The 23,862-nt window shown below is 42.1% G+C and overlaps 2 protein-coding genes across 4 annotated transcripts in view; one reads left to right on the forward strand and one right to left on the reverse strand.

The window, feature by feature from the left end:
* The window catches only part of LOC104952321 (disabled homolog 1-like), a 90,850-nt gene that overhangs the window by 63,031 nt on the left and 3,957 nt on the right, over window positions 1-23,862 (reverse strand). The window lies entirely within an intron of this gene.
* Window positions 309-23,862, forward strand: part of LOC104952328 (tetratricopeptide repeat protein 28) — a 61,529-nt gene continuing 37,975 nt past the window's right edge. Inside the window, exons 1-5 of the mRNA XM_010779139.1 lie at window positions 309-347; window positions 1,537-2,044; window positions 10,803-11,599; window positions 11,743-12,287; window positions 13,476-13,999. Coding sequence (XP_010777441.1) covers window positions 309-347; window positions 1,537-2,044; window positions 10,803-11,599; window positions 11,743-12,287; window positions 13,476-13,999 — 2,413 coding nt within the window. The remainder of the gene's footprint in view (window positions 348-1,536; window positions 2,045-10,802; window positions 11,600-11,742; window positions 12,288-13,475; window positions 14,000-23,862) is intronic.

Here is a 23,862-nt window from a genome sequence, read left to right on the forward strand (position 1 = left end):
GGATAGGTATAGGTGGGGTGTGAGTTTCGAAAAAATGATTTAAAGAAAAGCATCTTTACAACCAATGAGTTTCATTATTTGCCTATCTTGATGCATATATGAAATAATAACTATGTAAACTGAGCATTTAGGTTGCCAGCACTCCTGACGCTCTAAAGCCCAATGCAAGTATCAGTGGCCTGTTTTGCAACATATGGCTTTGAAATCTACTTTCATAAACAACTTACAGCTGGAGGGACATTGGAAAGTCAGTCCTTTACTGCAGCTCACTTTTGACTTTTTAGTTTCTGGCTCTAAACGCCCCCAAGATGAACCTGGTCAAAATGGGCAACAGTGTGGCCTTCACTGTCAGGCCGTCTGTCCTCTCTGCTGGCCTTCATCCAACCCCCTTCCTTGCTGCAGGATGCAAAGCGGGACCTCAGGAAAGAGATGCTTTATTAGCTGGCCCTGCGTGATTAATTGAACATCTGCTCACACAAAAACAGCTGACCCCAATCCCAGCTGTTTACCCTCTGTATAAACAGTCAAAAATCCTGCAGTGAATTTGTCACATAGGGGGTCAAGACTGCCTCTTGAGAAACCTCTCCATCTTACTGCTTAAGCGCACCTTTTGTAGATGTAGTTAGGGATCACAGGCGGACACTGCTTGAGAGTATGGAATCAATCAATCACATTTTATTTATATAGTCCAATATCACAAATGCAACATCGTCACAAGGGGCTTTACAGTGTGTGGAGCATAAAACACCCTCCGCCCTGGGACCATTGCACCATACAAGGAAAAACTCCCAAAGAAACCCCACGATTTATGAGAAAAGAAGAAACCTCAGGCAGAGCGGACAGATGTGCGGTAGAGGTGAAAAAAGATAATTCAATTACAAGATAGAATATCCAAATGATGATAATGTGAACGTATTTTAAAAAGAAATTCAACAATCTTATAGGTGCGGCCAAATAAAAATAATGTGGTTATTAGGCAGGACCGTCGCAATATGATAATATTCAGAATATTGTTCTCTGTTTTTAGCTTGAAAGGTCTTGCCAGCAGTCAGTCAGTCAGCTAGTTGCCCCCCACGACTCTGCTGTGAAGCTAAGCCCCTCTCCTCTCCCCCCCTGATTAGCAGTGTCTTTGTTCCACTGGTGGTGACACGCCATGAAGCGTGATTGCAGTGGGCAAACTGACGGCTTTAAAACAAGCCTGCTGCTGCGCTGATCTGCATCACACTTTACCCCCCCCCTGCCCGGCAAAGACTAAATCAAATCAGGTTTTTGTTGGTTGGTCTCTGAGTAGTAAGCCCCCTAAGAGATTTGGGAATGTGGATTTGTTTTCTTCTTTTTTTCCATTTGATGTACAATACTTCTGGCTAAAAGGACGTTTAAATGTGGTTGGGGAATCTGTGATGCAAGAGCAACAAAAAGCCTCACTGATGATAGAATATGGGTATAATTAATGGGGCTGATAATTTGAAATTGTACGCACAATTTATTATCTTGCTGTTTTCTTACTTGTCTATATTTCTGTCTCTTTATCCATAGGCTGCTTCAATGGCGCTGAGCAGCTTGGGCCATGTATATACAGCCATTGGGGACTATCCCAACGCCCTCGCCAGCCACAAGCAGTGTGTCCTGCTGGCCAAGCAGTCCAAGGATCAGCTGTCTGAGGCTCGCGAGCTGGGGAACATGGGGGCCGTCTACATCGCCATGGGAGACTTTGAAAATGCTGTCCAATGCCACGAGCAGCACCTGGGCATCGCCAAGGCCCTGGAAAATAAACGAGAGGAAGCTCGGGCCTATAGTAACCTGGGCAGTGCCTACCACTACCACCGTAACTTTGACAAGGCCATGTCCTACCATACTCATGTTCTGGAGCTCGCCCAGGAGCTGGAGGAAAAGTCCATTGAGATGAGAGCCTACGCAGGGCTGGGTCATGCTGCTCGCTGCATGCAGGACTTGGAGAGGGCCAAGCAGTACCACGAACAGCAGCTGTCTATAGCTGAGGGTCTGAAGGACAGGGCCGCCGAGGGGAGGGCCTCCTCCAATCTGGGTATGTATGCAAATACTAAAATAATATGTTGCTGTTAGGCCAAAGTCTTGCTTATGTACCTGATGGATTATCATCTTGCTTTCTATCGTGAAACTGTCACAATAGGTGATAATATATTTCATCATTATTTAAAATTTGGAGGAATGATTTCTGCCAGTAGTTTCAAAGATAAATGGCCAATCTTCAAAATTATGAAAGTAAATGAGAGACAAAAGTATTTGACTTCATCAGCTCCTGAATACTAAAAATGTAAATTAAAACAGCACTGAACTCATAAAAGGTTTAATGTTGAAAACCGTGTAAATGAATATATTTGTTCTATATCCACTTGAATATGATGACACTTGACACACACATTTTTTATTTAAAAAAATGAAGTTTCGGATTAAAATCTGGTCAAATCATGATACTAGGATATCTTTTTTTAATATTGTAAATTATTAATTTGCCAATGCTACACCATACCCTAACCCTTAAACCAGATTTAACAGACAATTCCCCTTGTTTTTGCTGAAGCTCTCTATTGTTGCTCTAAACACCACCTCAGTGGTTCTGTTGGGCACAACAGTCAACATTTTCAACTCTAATGTATGAGTATTGATCACTGGAGTGAATCTCTCAGGGACACTTCAGACTGACTTCAGTATGAGACTTCTCCTTAGAAATTGATAAGTGGGATCTCCCAAAGTACTCCAATCCCTTTTACACAGATTCAGGTATCATCTCTTCCCCTTTAATAGACAACCACTGATAGCATGTACAGTATCTAGTGATGCTGGTGTGTCGCCCTTTGAGATTCCTCTTTGATCCAAACAAGCACAATGTTGCATTAGTGCCCATCTGCAAGGGAGCGCCTACTAGTTAGATTTAGTTAGGAGATAATAGTTAGCAGATATCTTGCAGACTGATGTAGGTGTTTAGTGTTTGTTTACTGAGACATGGGGATTTATGAGCGTTATTTAATCTCAATATGACCTAACCTACTAAAAGGAGGGATGAGAAGAAAAAAAGACTGTGAGGTGTCCTGCCTGCTCTTAATTGTTTTGGGGATAAAATGTGAGAGCTTCCATTTCCTGCTAGTGTCTTCACTGTGCTGCTGGGAACCGTCCTCTGTTTGTCTGCATTTAAATGAGCTGTTTACCCACTGTCGTTTTCAATGATATTTATGGTAAGTGAGACCTGAGTGTTTTTGGTATTTTAAGGCAGAGGACAGCAGTACGTTACCGTATCGTCCCTATTTTATGCAAAGCTGTTTTTAGATACAGTATTTAAGGGTATGTATAATGTTCCTCGGTGAACGGTACCCAGAAGATAATGTACGCATAAGGTTGTTGAGTCAAGGGCTTCTTCAAGGGAGCTGGGGAAGAAGATGGTGCATGTTAGAGCCAACAGTATTTGTGAGTTCAGGGAAGCAGTATGGCGATAGAATGCTAGTAATACATTGTTTGCGTAAAAATAAACCCCATAAAAAACCGGAAATCTCTTCACAATAATATGGTCTTTCCTTCACACCAGCTTGGACTTAATCACGTCTTCAAACAAAACGTTTTTTAAAGATAAATGAAAAAACGAGATGGTTGAAATTAATTATTTACCATCTGGTTGAAACTTAAAACATACCAATTATGCCCTTTACAATTCAATGTCTTGGAGCCAAGTCCTGTGAGAATATCATTATTGGCAAGGTTACTTTGCGGAGTCGGCTAATATAATGATAAAAGAAACCTTTGGGATCAAGGTGTCCCTTTGGATATTCGATAACCCATAAGTAAAAATGATATGGCCAATTCTCTTGCAATTAGTCCAACAGTTACAACCTACGCTGGGAGACTTACGATAGCCATCAATGCAGTAGTAAACCTGACTCTAATGGACAACTAAGAGGCATAATAGTTCCTCCCAGATGAATTATTCTTTAACCCAATTTGTAAAAGTGTGCAAGCAGAGTGGGGTTAATCAGCCAAACATAAATTGAAGTCGTCCTTTGACCGGCCTAATGGTCGCCCGTACTGGAGTGCTGTTAGCACTAACACGCACCTGATTTTAAAAGTGAGCTGGTGACTGGTTGTCATAAATAAGGGGCAGCTTTAGTGAGAACATTTATGAACATACAGTGCATGTGAGCTTTATTACGAGTGACTTAATGTCAGGCAGAAAATGTATTCCTATCTGTAGTTTGATTGCCATTACGATGGCAAGAGTGCTCCTATTCATTATTAGTTGCAACGCTACAGTTACTCCTGTCCATGACAGGCTAATGATAGTGTAATGATGAAGTGTCAAAGATCTCCAGCTAGGGACAGAGCAGAAGATAAGAATGAGTGGGTGGTAGCTATAGAGCGCCATGGAGACGCCCTGGGCAACCTGCACCATCATGTGGTTGCGGAGCCTCTTGACACCAGAACGATCTCTTTGCCCATTTCGATGCTGCCTGATCTCTTACATGTTGTCTTTCTTTCTCTCTTTTTTCACTTTTTGAAGCCTCCTTCTCTCATTCTCTCCTCTCACCCCTACTGATTGTAATCTGCAGCTGTCAAGCTCCCAGTAATTGAAACTGACTTGATGAATCGCTTAATTACCTTTAATAGCTGATTCAAGAGGAGCTGAATAATGAAGATAACACAGAATGAAGTGGTGGTTGTGAAGCATCAGTCTGTAATTGCCCCATTGTTGTTGTTGTTGTTGTTGTTGTTTGCGGCAGTGGAGTGTGCATTGTTACTCCGTCTGAGGCGCCCGCAATCCTGCTTAGAACAATGAGATATGAGCTAAAAACTAACAGGGTATTGTTTGAGACTTCAAAAAATGCTGCCTTTGCGCTGTGCACAAATAGGGGTTAGATGATCGAGTGAAGATTAACGAGCTACGATAAAAGCAAAAAACACTGAGGGAGATGGGAAGGAGAAGTTGCAGAAACAGCGAAGAACAAACTTTTATTATGCCCTCTCAGCGTGTCGTTAATGTTGCGTGTAGTGTGGGTGGAGCAGCAGCTGACATGGCTCTGAGGTACACTAGTATAGAGATCGCCATGCTTTAATATCTAACCATGATGCCCAGCGGTACCAGCAGCCCTGGCTCAGCACACTCTGACCTATAAAGGATATGAGAATGTTGCATTCCAGCCCCATTTATTATTCATTAATTGGCCAACTTACCCCCTAGTCAGCAATATTTAATATCTGAGAGAGGACTGAAGGGGTAGATTCCCATGTAGCTCATAATTTCTGGTATTCATGAAACAGAATCTAAATTGTATTATTTCCCCTTGCATTTCACTTCAAAGAGACTTTGAATAACTTTGTTTGATAGCGTCTGTGTCGTTGCCTGGACTCGCTCGCTATTTCCTCGATTCTCACCTCCTCATTTGACCATAGGTCTTAAAGAAGTCACTTGAAAAGGTCGACTCCATCAGAGAGAAAGGCTCGAGGTAACCTATTCCTAATGAAGCACCCCCTCCTTTCTTTTATCTAACATCCCCAGGGAATGCTTTCCGCTGATGCTCACAAAAACAAAGGAAAAAGAAAACAACAGGAAGAAGACTTCGCAAAACAACAGAATCCGACAATGTAATGCTCTGTATTCAATCAGTCGTGTCTAAAACAGCACATAACTTCTGTATGTTATTAGTTTCAGATCTTTTATGCTAAACCCCTTTCAAATGCTTTCCCCCCCTCAATGTTCATGTGAGAATTGAGCGTTGGAATCAGTTTTGGAAAAATGCTCGGTCCAGACATCTGATCACCAGATTTACTAACAATGTCACGCCAGCAAGCATCATGATTGTTGGCAGTTGAAATATAATAACACCAACACTGAGACATCTGATTGTGATAGTGTCAGCCTTTTATGTGAATTGCATACAAATAGTCAGAATCATGGAATAATTAACAGATAAGATAAACATCCCTACTCATGAAATGCTTTTACAACAACTCCATCATCATCATTATCATCATTACAACTACAAAAACAATGGTTGCATATACATAAATAATGTACCTTTTCAAAACTGATTTCAGTCTGCCCACAGCATGGACAAAACACAGACAGTGACCAGACTTGCCTGGGTGCACTGAGGCAAAGAGATTATTCAGTTTTGTACCTAAGCCTTTTGAAACAGCCCTGATTGTAGATATATTATGAATCTGACCAGGAAAGCGAGCAGGGGAGAGCTGAATTTACAGAGGAATTTAGCAAGCCTAATGGCCCAGACAGAATGAATGAAAGAACGCTGTAAGGAGCAAAGACAGGGAAAGAGCCTAACGAATACATAACAACATGCATTTATCTGAGACTGGTGACATCCTAAACCGACCACTAATGACTGGGTAAATATCCTGAGTAAATATTAGCAAGCTGGCAAATGGAAGAGAGGGGGTGATTGTAGGAATAGTTGGAAAAGAGGAGGGGGAATCTTAAGGATGCCAGTCTTGAGTTACTGTCCTGGAAAGATCTTTGCAGCTTGGCCCCAAATATGTGTTTGTTGGAAAAGCAGCAGACGCTCCCTGACTCCCCCTGCATGGCCTCCTTCAATCTCCTAACAGAGGACCCTGCCAGAAACTGGACTGAAGCCCTGCGAAACATACTCCTCTAGTCTTTTGCTTACACTAAACTTTAGCTCGGTGGATGCAGTTATTATTATATTCACTGTGGAGCTATTAAGTGAAAAAAAAGAGCAGTAGCATTCTTTTACATGAAGCAACTTGGTGCCCTGCATAAAGAACATCTGCAAATTCAGCAGGAAATGTGATCTGTTCCTTAACGGAGGGGGGTGCAAAAATGTAGTTCTGACGGAACATTATTGTAAAATGTAGTAGGGGGAGATGTTATGCTTGTGGTCGGTAAAGCAACAGTTTGTTTAAAGGAGTGGTGAGGGTCAGCAAGAAGGAAAAGGAAAGCAGCTAAGCTCATGCTGCAGGCGGCATGTACAGTGTGTTACTGTTAACGACCACACACGCATTCATCTATCCATACCCTGTCCTTTTTTTATCTTCCACTTCCTGTCTCTCTGTCAGTCAGACTGCAGGAGATCTCTGTGTCTGAGAGTGAGGATTTGCTACCTTAAGCCCAGACCCCCAGCTCCGCCCCCTTCCCTCCTCCTGCACACCCCAGCTGGATCTAGACCCTGCCTCAGCTCACTGCTTCCCCCCACAGATCATAACACACACTATTCTATATTGTACAACTCGTACAGCCCAGTTAACCCACTTTGCATATTATAATGGAAGCTTTTGACTTCCATTCCCCCGTTTCATTCTCTCATAGATAGGATTATGGTGGAAGTGAAAGTAACCCTCCATATTACAACATAGTTATCCATATGTTTTATTGAGGGGGTTACACATTCTAGGTTATAACCGTTTTAATTTGGGGTTTTCCCTTCTCTGCTCGATGGTGACTAAAACTTGTGGTTAAAATAAATATGTTTTACCAAAAAATAGAAGCCTAACCTAGGGAACGTGCTATGAGAATTATATTTTCAAGACTATAGGGAAGAACCTTCATCCATTTGTACTAACTCTCAAATCATTGGTGCAAGCAGCTTTGTTAATTCTCTCACAGTGACAAAATGATCTACAATTTATAAAAGGAATTCAGAAGTGATACTACATACGCTTGCTCTGATAAGAGCAAACATTTCATCAATACTGCTTAGTCTCATTGGAATACACTTCAAATGTTGACTTCCCTTTTGAAATGTTTTCTTTTTTAACAGGCGTCCGCATAACCTACGCATCACAGCCAACGTTTCAAACGGCAGCAGGATAAAAGAGACAGCGCCATGAGAAAGCGTAGTTAAAAGCTAGTACCGGTATATATCCGGCTTATAGCATTTTACACATTCCAATCTCCATGGGCTGAGAGACCTGAATAGGCATCAGCATTTCCACAAACCAGCATCCTGTTCTGGTTTCTTTTTCTGTAAATTATAATGTTGACCTCATTCTGAAATATAAATGAAAACCACACCCCAGTCATTCCTGGCTCAGCATGGTCATCTCGACTCTATTCCTAGTGGCAGCTCAGTGGCAGCAGCACCATTGTTGGTCAAATCCTCTTAGCCGACGGTAGGCAGCGGCGCTCTGGACCTCCATCGCTCCCTGGAAGAATGACACAGTGATTTACTCAGAACAAGACACCATCCTTCAAAGTCATCACTGCTGCATATCCCTCTATGTACAGCCAGCTGTGTAATGAAAAGTGACAACACATTGCCACGCTTTTAATGTCTTTGGTTATGGGGGGGATGGAGAGGCCTCTGGATGGATAGGGCGCTGTATGAAAGTATTTGAATGACATGGCGTGTGCTTTGTCCTGGTTTTTCACAGTCATCACCTTAAGCTGTGCGCATAAAAGAAATAATTAAGCCATATTATTCAACATGTCACAGTCAAGTGCATTTAGTATGCACAACATACTTAGGATGTTAGGACTACTCAAATTAGATATGATTGTAATTTGGAAAACACACCCACTTGGGCCAGAATTCCCGTACTAATTCCACATTTTTGTGTTTCATCCGTTTTTAGTAGCATGTTCAGTATGGCTTTATTTACTATGATGCTTGATAATAATCCCACAAGGTTCCAAAATCCTCTTGCCATATGGGGGAGGACAGAAAATATTTCTAGCTTCGAGTGAGGCTCCAGGCATAGCCTAAGGCTAATGGCAATTTTGGCTGCAGCTTCCAAGCCAAGCCTCAGACCTGGCCATACTCCCCCAGCCTCTTTCCCCTGCTGTCCCTTCCAACCCTTTGCCATCACAGAGCCCCACATCCATGGTTAGCCTCCAGCATGGAACATGTTTGCTGCTAATACATCAGTAGGCATTATATCCTCAGTAAGATCAGCCTCCATTGGGGAAAGCATAACCTTGGGAGTGACTTTGTGGCGAGAGCTGTCAGTGCTCTTCCAACTAGCATGCTGTGAATCTCAACATGCTCCCACTCTTCGGAAAGAATCCTAGAAAAGGCAAAGCTGAGAGGTTTTTCCAAGAGGTAGGAAATATCTGTTCCAATAGAGCCTAATTTCATTCATTGAATTTGTGAAAAGATAGTTGTAGTGTGTTGCTACTGTAGAGTCCATAGCTTCACATGGATATTGCTCATAGAGCAGTTTGCCATTTGCAATCTGTATACTTCCTTTATTTTGTTGCACTGCTTGTCTCCCTGTTCCTCTGTGAGACTCCTCAGGGCAGTGAACTGATGATTACAAGGTCAGTTCAGGTGGTATCACTTTAACCTGAGATCACAAGCGAGCAGACAAACAGCACATCAGTTTAGATTTATCCGTAGGTGTCTGCTACATGTTGAATCATGGTCTGAATTGAGCAGGCAGAGGATCTTTGATGGTGTTTTCCCAGAAAAATCCAATCAGGCACCCAATTTAGGCAGCTTTAAGGGAAACTAATCTCCTCATTTAGACTTGATTTTAGAGTGAAATACTGATGATTCAAATTTCCCATGGGTATTTTTTTCCATGCTCAACAAACTATAAAAGATTGTATGCACTTTATGTATATTCGTCTGAATAAACGTACCTGGTGTAGTGTCAAACCAATATGCAGCCCAGTGGCTTATACTCTAGAAGCGCCAAAACATTTTGTCTTTCCATTCTCATTGGTCTAATATACTGCTTCTCAACAGCGCCAACATCTGAATGCATAGCCACATCTATCGTATAACTTCTGCATTTGTTTGAGGCGTCTGTTTATTTTCAATCCCTCTGTTTATGTAGGCTGTGTTCGGGCCCATAATGTGGCAAGTTTCGGATGAAATAAATGGGAAAGCACACATGGCGGTAACTAATCCCGGCGGCACCATCTTGCTCACCACAAGCCACAGGAGCCCCTCTCCAGCACTCGTTCCCACCCATTCTTACCGTTTCCATTTCTGGTGTCCCATCAGCGGCTGTACCCCCGTCATAGCAGCCCATTAGTCTTCATGCTGATGCAGCAGTGATGGCCAGGCTGGTGGATGAATGACTATGTTATTTTCTTTGCAGCTATTTTTTCTTTCTCCATCCACCAGCCTGCAGCCCTGTCGATTTTTCATATTATCAGCGCTATTATTAACATTGAAAAGGCTGGGTGAACATGCAAAAGGAGAGACCCAGAGATTAGTAGTGAGTCTTAGAGGGAAGAAAGGAGATATTGTAGATATGCTTTGATGTCTCTTTACTCTCGGCTGTGTTTTAGTCGGTATGGGAATGTGGGTATGGGTGCATTTGTTTGGGTTTTGTGTGTATGTGCCAAATGGTGTTCTGACTCTAGGGTAAAGTTATTATTTTTAGGAGGGTATTTTATCAGAGATTATACACTCAATGCACTAGGATCTCTATTATTTATTGTTTCTCAACACTTTTCATTTATATAAAGCAGTACGCTGAGCTTTAGATCAGTTTTTCACACTCTCACCCACTTTTACTCCCTCAGCCTTTCTTGTTCTCTCATAACCACTTCCAACCCTTTGGAAAATGTGTTGATTTTGGTAAATCCCTCAAAAACAGCTTAGACTATCAAAAGGTTCTATTTCGGGGTTATAATAACTCTGTTTGATTGCACTACATTTTAATGACCATAATTCTTTGAGAGAGTGTGTTGTGTAAGCAGAGAACAGATGGCTCCGAGAGCATATTCTAACAACCAAATGACTTGTTTTGTACATGAAGAGCTGACTAGGCACTTGAATTTTACTCAATTACAACTTCCCCTTGAATGGGTCTTTAACTTCATCCTGTTGCTCACTCTCCTCTCTCCCCAGGCATCATCCACCAGATGAAGGGGGACTATGAGACCGCACTGAAACTCCACAAAACACACCTGGCCATTGCTCAGGAGCTGAATGACTATGCTGCTCAGGGCCGGTCCTATGGCAACATGGGTAACGCCTACAATGCCCTGGGAGCCTTCGACCAGGCTGTCCGATACCACCGCCAGGAGCTCCAGATTTCCATGGAGGTAAATGACCGGGCCTCGCAGGCGTCCACCCATGGAAACCTGGCCGTGGCTTACCAAGCCCTGGGAGCCCATGACCGTGCTCTGCAACATTACCAGAACCACCTCAACATTGCTCGTGAGCTCAGGGATGTCCAGAGCGAGGCGCGGGCTCTGGGCAACCTCGGCAACTTCCACTGCTCTCGAGGAGAGTTCCCTCAGGCTGTGCCGTACTATGAGCAGTACCTCCGCTTGTCCCCCGACCTTCAAGACATGGAGAGCGAAGGGAAAGTTTGTCACAATCTGGGTTATGCCCACTACTGTCTGGGCAACTACCAGGATGCCGTTAAATACTATGAGCAGGACTTAGCTCTGGCCAAGGATCTTCATGACAAACTGAGTCAGGCCAAGGCTTACTGTAACCTCGGTTTGGCTTTTAAAGCGCTGGGAGACTTCACTAAGGCAGAGGAGTGTCAGAAATACCTGCTGTCACTGGCCCAGTCCCTGAACAATGCACAGGCTCGCTTCAGAGCTCTGGGGAACCTCGGGGACATATTTGTCTGTAAAAAAGATGTGGCTGGAGCCATTCAGTTTTACGAGCAACAACTGGCCTTAGCTCACCAGGTACGCCCACACAAATTGAATTCAATACAGCATATACCAGAACCATTCATCATATAAATAGGAAATGTCATGTGGAATGTAATGTTGATATCACTCATATCACGTCCCTCATGCTGACATTATGAAATTCTGTCTTGTTTCAGGTTAAGGAGCGTAGGATGGAGGCATGTGCCTATGCCGCCCTCGGGGCCACCTACAGACTTGTGCAGAAATATGACAAAGCTCTAGGCTACCACACCCAGGAGCTGGAGGTCTATCAAGAGCTGGGCGACTTGCCAGGAGAGTGCAAAGCCCACGGTCACCTGGCAGCTGTCTACATGGCTCTGGGGAAATACGCCATGGCCTTTAAGAGCTACGAGGAGCAGTTGGAGCTAGGTCGCAAGCTGAAGGATCCCGTAGTGGAGGCTCAAGTGTACGGGAATATGGGCATCACTAAAATGAATGTAGGCGTGATGGAGGAAGCTATTGGCTATCTGGAGCAGCAGCTGGCCACTTTACAGCAGCTGAGTGGCAACGAGGCCATGATGGACAGGGGCAGGGCCTATGGAAACCTGGGAGACTGTTATGAGGCTTTGGGAGACTTTGAGGAAGCCATCAAGTATTATGACCAGTATCTGGCTGTGGCCCAGAGCCTCAACCGCATGCAGGACCAGGAGAAGGCCTACAGAGGCTTAGGCAATGGACACAGGTGAGTCTGCTTTCAACAAATGTTTCAAACTCACTTTTTCTCAAGGGTAGGAAAATTGCTTTTCAGTATTTGTAAAACGCACCAGTGTCAATATCCCCTACAGTAGCTGTTGCAGAAGCAGATAATTGTATTTACTGGGTATTACTAATAATCACTGTAATCCTACTTTGCATATTATCTTCCTCGCTGCGCTGACTATAAAGGACCACCATAGTTTAGAGACACCTTGCTGATGATGCTAGCTGTCTCAGCAGAAGCCTAGTGGCCCCTGCCTTATCTGTATGCAAAGAGGCTTTGGCACACAGACGTCTGAAACTGAGGGAAGCACATATATTTCAAGGAGACCTCTTACATCTTGTCGCTCTTCTCCCTTCTATTTTTCCTTATGCTTCAAAGAGCCCATAGCATCCTAGGAGACTACACTGGAAATAAAACACAAGAGGCTTGCTGAAATCCTCATTTTGCAGATGATTTTCTTCTCATTGTGCGTCATCGGCGCGGCTCCACAGCAATCACGCACGACAGTATTAGCCATGCACGTGTTTAGGGGGAATAATAGACACACTCAAACCCATCTCGCCTTCTAACAGCTCTTAGTCAAACACATGCATTATATCACAAATCATTAATTAAGCTTAAGGCTTTTATTCTGTGAATGCTCCATTTTAACCGGCATCCAGCAATTGTTGAGTATGTGAATAAAGTCTGTTTGAAGACTTTGAAGGCTGTGAAGGGGAATGAAATGTTGAGAACAGGATGAATGCCTCTCTGTCAACACATACACTAGAGGATGGAAGTGAGAATCCTTTGACAGATGACCCATCTTGTAATAAAGGATGGTACACAGTGTTACAAACAGAGCTTCAGTTTGACTTTTTAGAGCCATTCTCACACATAGTCTGTTCACATCAGCAGCTATCATCATTGTTATAAATATATATTATATTTACAACAACAATTATCTAGTGAAATTATCCAGTTTTATCTGTTTTTTGTTACAGGAGACTTGTTATGTATCTGTATGAATCAAGAATACAGTTTCCTCTAGATATGAGATAAGCAAATCTTATTTTGAGTGTTGTGGGCATTGGAAATATCTCTATCTGCCAACGACAGATTTACTTTAGGTTGTCTTGTTGGTTTCTTATCCGACTTCTAATCTCATTGGTTTTCTGCTTCTACCTGCAGGGCCATGGGAAACCTACAGCAGTCGCTTGTGTGTTTTGAGAAGCGTCTGGTAGTGGCTCATGAGCTGGGGGAGTGTGGAGGCAAGGCTCAGGCCTACGGTGAACTGGGCGCACTGCACAGCCAGCTGGGAAATTACGAGCAGGCGATTTCCTGTCTGGAGCGTCAGCTGACCATCGCCCGTGACACCCAGGACCGGATCTTAGAGGGTGACGCCAGCTGCGGTTTGGGCACTGTATATCAATCTATGGGAGAGTATGAGACGGCCCTGCGATGCCACCAAAGTGACCTGGAGATTGCGGAGGAAGCGGGCAGTCCTGCGCGCCAGGCCCGCGCCTATGGGAACTTGGGCCTTACCTACGAGGCGCTCGGGAACTACGAGCGGGCGGTGGTGTTCCAGGAGCAGCACCTGAGTGTGGCGGCTCAGACTAATGACTTGGCTGCCAAGACACTGGCCTATGGCAGCCTGGGGAGGACACACCACGCACTGCAAAACTACTCACAGGCTGTCATGTACCTGCAGGAAGGTGAGTGAGTCGGGGGGAATGGCAGAGAGGATTGCCTTTGTTGCCCGAGCTGATAGGCTTAGAGTTTGTGCATTCATGAATATGAAATTCAGAGCCTATTTGTTGCTAAGCCTTTGCCACATTTTTAGTGACTGTGTGTTTGTGTATGTGTTATAAGTGCACAGGGGGATTTTGTGTATATATTATGCGTTTGTGTTGTCTTCTGTGCTGTATAGGTAGAAGCATTTGTGTGTGCATGTCTGTGAAAACAAATCAGGATGCACGCCAAGGCATTTTTTACTGTTTACTGCTCGCAGTCCTTCACACCTTTATATCTACTTTTCTCAGAGGGTTCTTTGCAGTCAGGTGGCAAAGAATCTTTTCACACAGTGGCTGACAGACTACTGCCTCTCATGCTTCATTGTCCCCTGCAGATTACGGGGAAGTAAAAACCTGCAGCTTGGCCCCTCAGAAATTCATTATGTTAGTGACGGTGCAGGAAGGGTTTGTCACCCAGGATGGGATAAGTGGAAGCCTCCGTGAATGTGAGCTTAATGTCCACATCGCCTGCCTAGCCTGTGCCCGTTAACAGACTTCATTCTCAGCACACCCACCGTGTTACGACCCAACTCAGTTTGAATCCATGAAAATTGCAGCTTGTGTAAGAGGACAGTTGTATATTTCACCCTGCAGGGAGTGAATGCAAGGGAGCAGGAATAAATCTCCTCTCTCTCTCCTCCGTCCGAGTCTATTAGAGTTAGCAGGGCCTGCAGTGACCCATACACCCTCTGCTGGTCTGCTTGTTGAGCTTTAATGGAAACAAAGGCGACAGGCCATTCTGTCTCCACCCTGTCCTCCTGTTGTCCCCCGCATTGTCCTTGTATTGTTCCTCGGTCTGGCTGCGAAAAAGAACAGTGCCTTCACTATCCCTGACAGCCAATTATTTCTGGCCAACCTACCCAGACCGAAAAGTTGGCGAGGTTTATTCTCCCTTCAGTTTTTGTTTTTTTCCTCTCAAACTGCTTGTTGTGTGTTTCTTTTTTCTGTTCTTCATGCTGCACTGCTTGTTTTTTGTTTATCGAAAAATATTAATTGGAAGAAAGTTCAAGAAAGGATAGGAAGGCAGCTCCGAATTAGTGCAGATACTGTTGACAACTTGTGATTTCCAAATCATCGCATGTCTTAAATGTGTGTACTTGTGTGTCTGACGGTTATCCTGTATCGCACAGTAACACAGAATAACAAGGCTTCAGTGGAAGACACATGAAGACACCAATTAAGTGATGATAGGCAGACATTATTTCTGTCACTTCAAGTGTTCACACTACTCCACAAGTTCCTGTATTTTACATTAAATGGCACTACACATCGCTGTCTGAATATTAAACAAAAGAGGCATTTCCCACCAAGATTCACCTTTTCAACAATTAACTCGGTAGTGTCATTAAATCAATGCCGTCATTGTAGCGACTAATGGAGGTATTAAAGTTTCTCCACGCTTCATTTATGGAACCACAACTAATGGAGTAAGAATATTAACCTACAAAAGCTATTCTTGGTCAAATTGTAAGTGATGCTTAATATTTAATTCCTAACATATGGAAATCTACATATGTTTTTCCTTTACTGAAAGGAGGGGATCCCTCATTTGTTAATAATTATAGGCCAATTTCAAAATTATGTGTTGTAGCAAAGTTCCTTGAAAAGCTTCTCAGTGAACAACTTAAATTATTCTTGGACACAAATTATATTTTGTCAGAGCACCAATCCGGTTTTAGAAAACAACACAGCACAACAACTGCTGCTATTAAAGTGGTGAATAACATAATTGAGGCATTGGACTGTAAAAAGTATTGTGCAGCTCTATTTATTGATTTGTCAAAGGCGTTTGACACAGTTGATCATATCATCCTGGCAGAAAGACTTCACAGTATCGGCTTATCTAGGCATACTGTAGGTTGGTTTTTAAATTATTTGTCAGCGAGAACCCAATGCGTCCAATTTTCTGGGTCCTCTTCTTCCTTCCTCCCGATAGCAAAGGGTGTGCCACAAGGTTCCATATTAGGACCGATTCTTTTTACCATATATGTAAATAACCTATGTAATAATTTAGCAAATGCTTCTTACCATTTGTATGCAGATGATACTGTTATTTATTGTTCCTCCGCTTCTACAGTATAGCAAAGTCTAGATTTCCTCCAGTCTGCCTTTGATGTCATACAAACCCATTTATATCAACTAAAGTTGGTATTAAATGCTGAAAAATCCAAAGTGATGATATTTTCAAATGGCAAAAAGTTACCATCTATTCTACCCAAGATTTGTACTGCACAAGGGACTGACATTGAGAGGGTCACTACTTACAAATATCTGGGAGTTCTTATTGAACAGAACTTGTCTTTCAAGTTACACATGGAAAATGTTGTTTCAAAGCTAAAAATAAAATGAGGTTTCTTTTACAGAAATAAATCCTGTTTCTCTTTTCAGACAAGGAAACATTTGATATCTGCAACGTTTTTACCTGTATTAGATTATGGTGACCTGCTACATACATGAATGCCTATACCAGTGCCTAAAGAGCTTACTTGATACTGTGTACCATTGTGCCTTATGATTTATTACTGGATGTGGATATCGAGTACGTATCAAGTAAGCTCTTTAGGCACTGGTATAGGCATTCATGTATGTAGCANTCTCATGAAAAATGGGAGCAAAAACAAAAGTGTTGCGTTTATATTTTTGTTCAGTGTAAGTCTTGTCGAGAAAGCGAATCAAAGTCAAAGAACAGTTTGCTTTAAAGAGGTTATGTGCTGGATCATTTCTTGCCTCGCCACTGATCCTGGCCAAGAAATAGTCTGGCATCTTATTGACATAAACGTTGTTTTGTGCACTTTAGGACAGATTGAACAATGCATATAAAATGTGAGTTAATGAGCTTTAGAGGTGCTCTTAGGCAGATTTAGTTACCTTTGGACAGAGGCCAGGCGAGCTGTTTACTATTGTTTCCAGTCTTTATTCTAAGATAAAATATCCATTTGCTTTAGCTCCATTTTTTATGTAATGTCGTGAAAGCATTGTCAATTCTAACATAAAGATCTAAAGAAAGCAAATAAGTGTATGTCCAAAAATGTATTACCTTTTTTCTCAAGCATCTTCCAAGAGAATCATTCTGTCAATAATAAAGTATTGAGTTTGGACAGACCTCACACAGGGCGATAGAATGGGAACAATCCCCACTTATTACTCACTCTCTCACTGACGTGACTAAGCGGATGTGCAACATATAAAACCTCAAATTGGAAAATGTTTAAATGAGACATTTCTTTCCAATATGTTTGGTCTGGACCTGTTTTAGTCAAAACAATAATAGAAATAGGCCTACACTTGGAAATAGAACAAATATTGTCTATGATTTACATTATAATGAGGCTGTAATTCGCAACTCTCATATCCATTTTATACTGTGTAACTTATACTTTAAATCAATTATTTCAAATATCCCTTACTGTATGCAATTAATTGGGCTTTTTTCTGTTTACAAGGATGAAACCATATCAAAGTAGACATATGTTTAAATTAGAAAAAGTGATGTGAGCAATCATAGTAATCTTTGCTAATTGTGTTCAAAGCTTAATTTATGTTTCCAATGTATATGTAATTAAGTCAATTACCAGTATATATGTAAATTGTACCACAACAGCAGTGAGGCCCCATTGACTACCAAGTGTTTCCCCGCCTAGTGTCCCTGGCCCTGTTGAGTTGACAATGAGGCCGCGACCCCAGGACTATAGAGAGTGTTACTGGAATCAAATGGGCCAGTGAATTGCCAGCCCATCAGACAATTATTTCCATTGTGTGGAGCCGGGTAGCTAGTAATGCTTGCGCCTTGACCTGTAACATCTGGTGAGGGAGTGAAGTGTTCAGTGTGAAGCCGGCAGTGTGGGCCTGCCTCCCGCGTTCAGCCGAGCAGCCGTCACTGCCCGCTTCACTTCCAGAGGACTGGGCTTCTCCAATGCATCAATGACACCAGCCATCACAAGGGACGTGTAGCATGCCAAACCAGTGATTCATTAGGACTCAATTAGCTGGGAGGCATGGGGCGCCCTGCCATATGCCTCAAGGTTCTACACAATCTGTACCCACTCCCTACTACTGTACTATCAACTGTCTTTGGCACCATGCATTTGTGTCGCAACCGCCTTTCCACAGTCGTCTTTGTACTATTAAAACCAATCGGTAGTATACATTTAGCAGGTCTCAAGCCACCCACCTTCCAAAGCTGGGAATGAGTCACAATGACCTTCAGCTCAACTCATGTTGCGCCAGTTGGCTCCGTATGAAATGCTCATCCATTCACTGAAGTATGAGGCTGCAGAGCTCCAGATACTGTAAATCTTTGGAGGTAAGAAAGCCCCCCCCCTCCATCCTCCTCCCGCTCAATATCGACCTCGCCTTGCTTGCCAAGAGGCGATGTGTGCTGCCGACAAGATCTATCCGCCCTCAAATCTAGTTTGTCTTCTTATCTGTGCCAAGGTAAAGGACCCCCATCACCCCGTCACTCCCGGCCCCCCCCACGCCCAATCAGACTCTTCCACAACCCAAAACTAATGAATTAGAGCAGCGAGATGTCTTGGGGCAATGAACATGCTAAGCTCATGTGATGTAATATGATGTGGCATATACACACTCTGGCCAAACATGGAAGCTGGCATGTGATGTGTTTGTGTCAATGATTGACATTTACACATTTTCTTTAAAGGTAGATCCTGCTAATTTGCTATGAAAGCTGCTTGCATTAAAATAATGCCATTCAGTTTCCTTTTAAAGGCCCATTGAAATAAATAACAATCCAATCATTCAGGATATAAACATTATACGTTATACGGTGCTTCAGAGGACTGTCCCCTACACCCCCTTAATACCTCCAATCCATGATGCTGCTGGATATATTCTATAGATATTTGAAAAGATAGGGTCAAGTGTACTTTTACAGAACATAATGGGATAGCTTAGCTGCTCATCCCAAATCCAATTTGATTGGATACATTTGTCCGTTTTACACCAAGGACAGGATTAGTCATCAAAAGCGTTGGAACAGGGAGCAAAAAAGGGAATGGAGAGACGATAAATGCAACGACACATGATAAAACCTTTTGTTTTTAATGTCAACAGGTGTTTCATTTTTCTATCGCTGTTTTTAGGCATAACATATAATATATGTTGGAGGAATTAACTTCTGAAACAAAGATTGATAAAAACATGTTTAAGTATTACACATTAAAGATATGAAATTTTGTTTTTAAATATTTACTTATTAGTAAATTATTGTTGAATTTTCAAAAAACAAGTGTAAAATGTAATAATGGTCTGGACAGAGACTCTGATCAGCTATTGACAACCTGCCTTTGTACATAACAAGTTCAATTTAAATATCTACCTGATACAGCATGTATTAGTATTATTATTTTTGTCCACCATCCGCAAAAGCAGCAAAAAAGCCTCAATCATAAATCAAAATCAACGCAAAAAATACTTTTTTTATATAGGTCCATTTATGTGACTATTATCAAAGGAGTGTCATCGAGAAATGGAAAGAGTGAAATAGGAAAACATTCAGGATGTTTCTGCAAATTAAAAGCGTAACTTTTCAATAAAGCCAGGAGCGCGAGAGAGTGAAATGGAGAGAAGTTGGAGCGGCTCTGCCCCAGTTGTACGCACGTGCAGCCACCCAACTGCACTCCTCCAGCGCTTTCACCGCATTACCCAGAAACGCTATGTTCGTGTGACCCAATTTACCAGCGCTCTCCTCCCCATTCATCTGCTCTCACAGATGCACTGCAGGAGGCTCCATAAGCAGCAGAGCATTCATCACCTCTGAGTAGCGAGGTCCTCTCGGTTTCCTCCCGTTGGCCCGCTCTACAGCCCTATCCCCCACAGGCGAGACAGCAGCTCCATATGTGGCTGATGATTGTAATAGTGTGGCTGGCAGCAGGCACTACAGTAGCCCTGATGCATTTGTGCGTTTACTTGTGTATGTGCCCCATCAAATATGTAATCAAATATAAGCTTAGCGGGTTTTTCTTCCACTGACATTTCATTTCAATATTGTATCTGCCACGGCTCTTTACTGCAGTACTTTTTCAACCCCCCCCCCGAGGTAATTGAGATGTTTAGTTCAGCCTAGAGGAGCTATCAAACTCAATTCTCATGTGATTTCACATCCCCTGATTCATGTTTTTTTTTCTTATTGAGCACAGCGCATCCCTCATGTTTGGATCATGTACAGGTTTGTTTAACTTGTTTTTTGGTGAGTAGGAGTTTGATGTGAAAGAAACTTCTGAAATACAATACAACTCATCCTCTGAAATTAACATACCCTTGCATCAACACCTCTAACAATAGTATAGTAACACTATATTATTGCAGGGCTTTTGTATTACACTGCATTATTTAGCTTTGTGTACCAAATAAACCGGCAACTGAGCGAGCAGTAGGTTGTCTGTTGGCTTTACTTTCATGTGGCCAACATTGAATTCAAGCTGATGGAACCAGAAAAGTCCATTATCTTTGAATATTTAACACATCTCTCAGGTACTGAACTCAGTAGCAATGGCTGGAATCCAAACAACAGCCTCTAGCTTTAAACACTTCCAGTCATCTCAATCTTATCCTAATTTATAACAGCAAAAAGGTTTTGAGAAAAACGTAATGACACCTAAGTAACATTTTCCACGTATTAAGGCAACATTGACAACATGTAGGACGTATTTGCCAAATCACAAAAAATATTTTACTACATTTACATGCACAAAATATACTTCATACTGTCATAATTCCAATAAAGGATTCCTTATCAGCAGTTTAACATGGCTAATGAATATTCTTTAAATATAAGTGTTAGCATGCAGCCGCAACATTTACGTAGATATGTCCTTACAACTAGAAATGAGTGCTTTTATTTAGTCCTGTATCTCTGATTGTTTTAGCTGACGCACAGAGCTGGCTGTAAACAAGTGGCCATCTGTCTCAGACTTTTGGTAAAAATACTCAATTAAGACACATTTTGTGAATGTGTGTATACAGGTCCAAAGAACCAACCCTCAACCGAAATTACGCCTATTTTTATCCAAAAACAAAATGCTATTTAATAATAGTGGAATATTTCTGTTAGGCTATAATTTTTAGGTAAGGAAAATATCATGAGTTTAGTTAAAAATTAAACTGGTTTGCACCATTTTGCTAACCTTAACCAAGGTAGTAGTAATAATCTGTGTGGCATACAAAACCAAACATTTCTTTAAAAAATAACCACTGAACTAAATCCAGGGCAGCCCTCATTATGTAATGCACAAAACAATTGTAGTACATACATTACATTTCTTTAAACAAGGGAAGGTCACCCACTTATTCACTGACTATTTGTGTTAATTAGCAGGGCAACTACAACTGTTAAATACAAATTGTCTAGAAAATGTATTTAATAAAAGAAAAATGTATCCCTGAGTCTGCATAACAGAGCCTAAGGATGATAATATAACAGATAGCCCCATTATTTCAGTTTGCTGTATTTACTAATGTTTAGCTTAATGCTAGAAATCTAGTAGATATCTTTGATTCCAATTTCACTTCAGATCATGATGTCAACAAAAAAAGTTTAGTCCTGTTTCCGTTAACTTCAAATGTTCTCTTTTCCCGTTCTCTTCTTCTGTTTCTTTTTCTTCTGAGTTTATTTTCTGAAGAATCGATTATTGTAATTCTCCTGCCTTAACAACAAAGCCTGCTCATGCCTTCAAGTTTTACACAATTCTGCAGCAACACTGTTGACTGAAAGAAATCATAAAACCTGTTTTAGTCTCCCTGTATTTGCTTCTAGTTAACTTCAGGATTGATTTTAAGGTTTGAATCTTTAGTTTAAAAGTACTTCATGTTCTTGCCCCGTCTTCCATCCTCATTTGTGAACTCATAGGCCCATTTCTCAGATCTCAGAGAAAAACTCTACTAACAGACCCTGGATCAAGCTAAAACAGTCTTAGAGCTTTCTTCCTCAAGGATTTCCTTAAAATCGCTACTTTAAACCTTTTTTTCTATTACATTTGTTGGATGTGTTTATTGTTACAGGGGTTTTGTATTTGTGAAACCTTTTGTAAAGCCTGTTTTGAAAGTTGATACATAAATATAATTATTATAATTATTGCCACACAATGAACCCTGTTTCACCGCCTCATTTCAGTCGCTGCTTTGACCGATTGTTTCTATTTTGTTTACGGCAGTGAGAGTTGCCAAGGACATTTTGTTGTACTTTGTATGATGACAATAAAGATATATTCTATTCTAATCCATTGAGTCAGAACTTTCCCGAAAGGGAGCTGACCCTTAGATTGACCTTTATGGACGTGAATTTGGTTTGCTTTATTATTATTCATTTATTGGTGTTATTATTAGAAACGGTGACAGAAGGCCATATTTAACTCTGTGGCAATCAACTCAGCTATAGAATCTAATATTTAAGTAAAACGTAGAATGAATCTTTCTCTCATTACGGCTGCTGACATTCGATACTCTCTGCTGAGGGTGAGTAATTCCAGTTGCTTTTTGTTCCTTCTTGTAATTAAATGGATATCTGTCATGTAGTGATGCCTGCAGGAAACAGATTCCATACTGTATTTTTGATGCGGAGCTGTGCTGAGCGACAAGCATCTGGCACAGCGACCCGGTCAGCATGACGTCTTCAGACGAGTACCTTCAGATCGCTCCTCATCGGAGCGCCACAGTCGGGGGCTGCCCTGATGTTTTGCTCTAATCAGACATCAAGTGTCATATTCAGAAGGCTTCACTCAGGCTTGTACCCGCCTCCACTCTGGGTTTACACCAAAACAACATGAACAAAAAGGTAACGCCTCTGAGAGTCAACATTGGCACCGTCGCTCGTCTGTATGTTCGCGACAAGATCTTGACCTTGTGAGGCCATTGTAATGAGAGGCAGTCGAATATTTCACTTATCATTAGCAGCATGATTAGCTGCCAATGGGCTGTGCCTGGCGTGGTTTAATCCTCTCGGTCTCCGGAGTGCGATAACATATGAGATGACAACAGTTTCACACCCGGTTTCACACCTCCCGTGGTTCCATACGTCGCAGCGGCCTAATCACTCATGAGAGATTAATGAGAGACGTTTGAGGTGTGCTGGGAGATTCTCTAATTACACCCGCACATACGGTACTGTAGTCAGGGGAATAGACAGTTTATGTGCGTGTGTGTAAGCTTCTACCAAAGTACCGTTTTACAAGCTACCTGTTCCCTCGTACTGGCACAAGTTGAGAAACAAAGGCGCTCTCAAGAGAAAAAGGAAGAAAACTTTGTGAAAATGGTTTTAGCTAAAGTATAGCTGCAACGTAAAAATCACAATATACTGCAAAATACCACTAATTGGGATGTCAACAAGAGTTATACTTTAGTAAATATGGAGGAAAAGTATTTCTGGGCTTTGAAAAGGTCCTGCAAGAACTAGTAACGCAGTGAGAAATGTTGCACAAGCGAACTATCCTGTGGATGTCATGTCAATCACTTCTATATTTTCTCTAAGGCCAATTTCTGCCAGACGCAGCAGTGTGTGTTTTCATAGCAGAAGTAAAGATAGAAGGGGGATTTGTAACATCTCAATTGAGTTCCACCTCTTCCCTCTTAGACCCCATTTACACGGGAGCGCAAACGCAAACGGACCGAATTCGTTATCAAAAAAGTCTTCCATTCACACACATTCGGCTCATTTAACGTGTCCGTTCACACGAGGCCACTGGAAACGCTTTAGTACATATGCCGGGCCTGTAAGTGGCGCTGTACTTCTGCCACAAAATACACCAAAAGCAGCGAAGAAGCCCCCCGAG

The sequence above is a fragment of the Notothenia coriiceps genome, unplaced genomic scaffold (assembly GCF_000735185.1).
Source record: "Notothenia coriiceps isolate Sejong01 unplaced genomic scaffold, NC01 NC01_scaffold00019799, whole genome shotgun sequence".
In the NCBI taxonomy this organism is placed as follows: domain Eukaryota; kingdom Metazoa; phylum Chordata; class Actinopteri; order Perciformes; family Nototheniidae; genus Notothenia; species Notothenia coriiceps.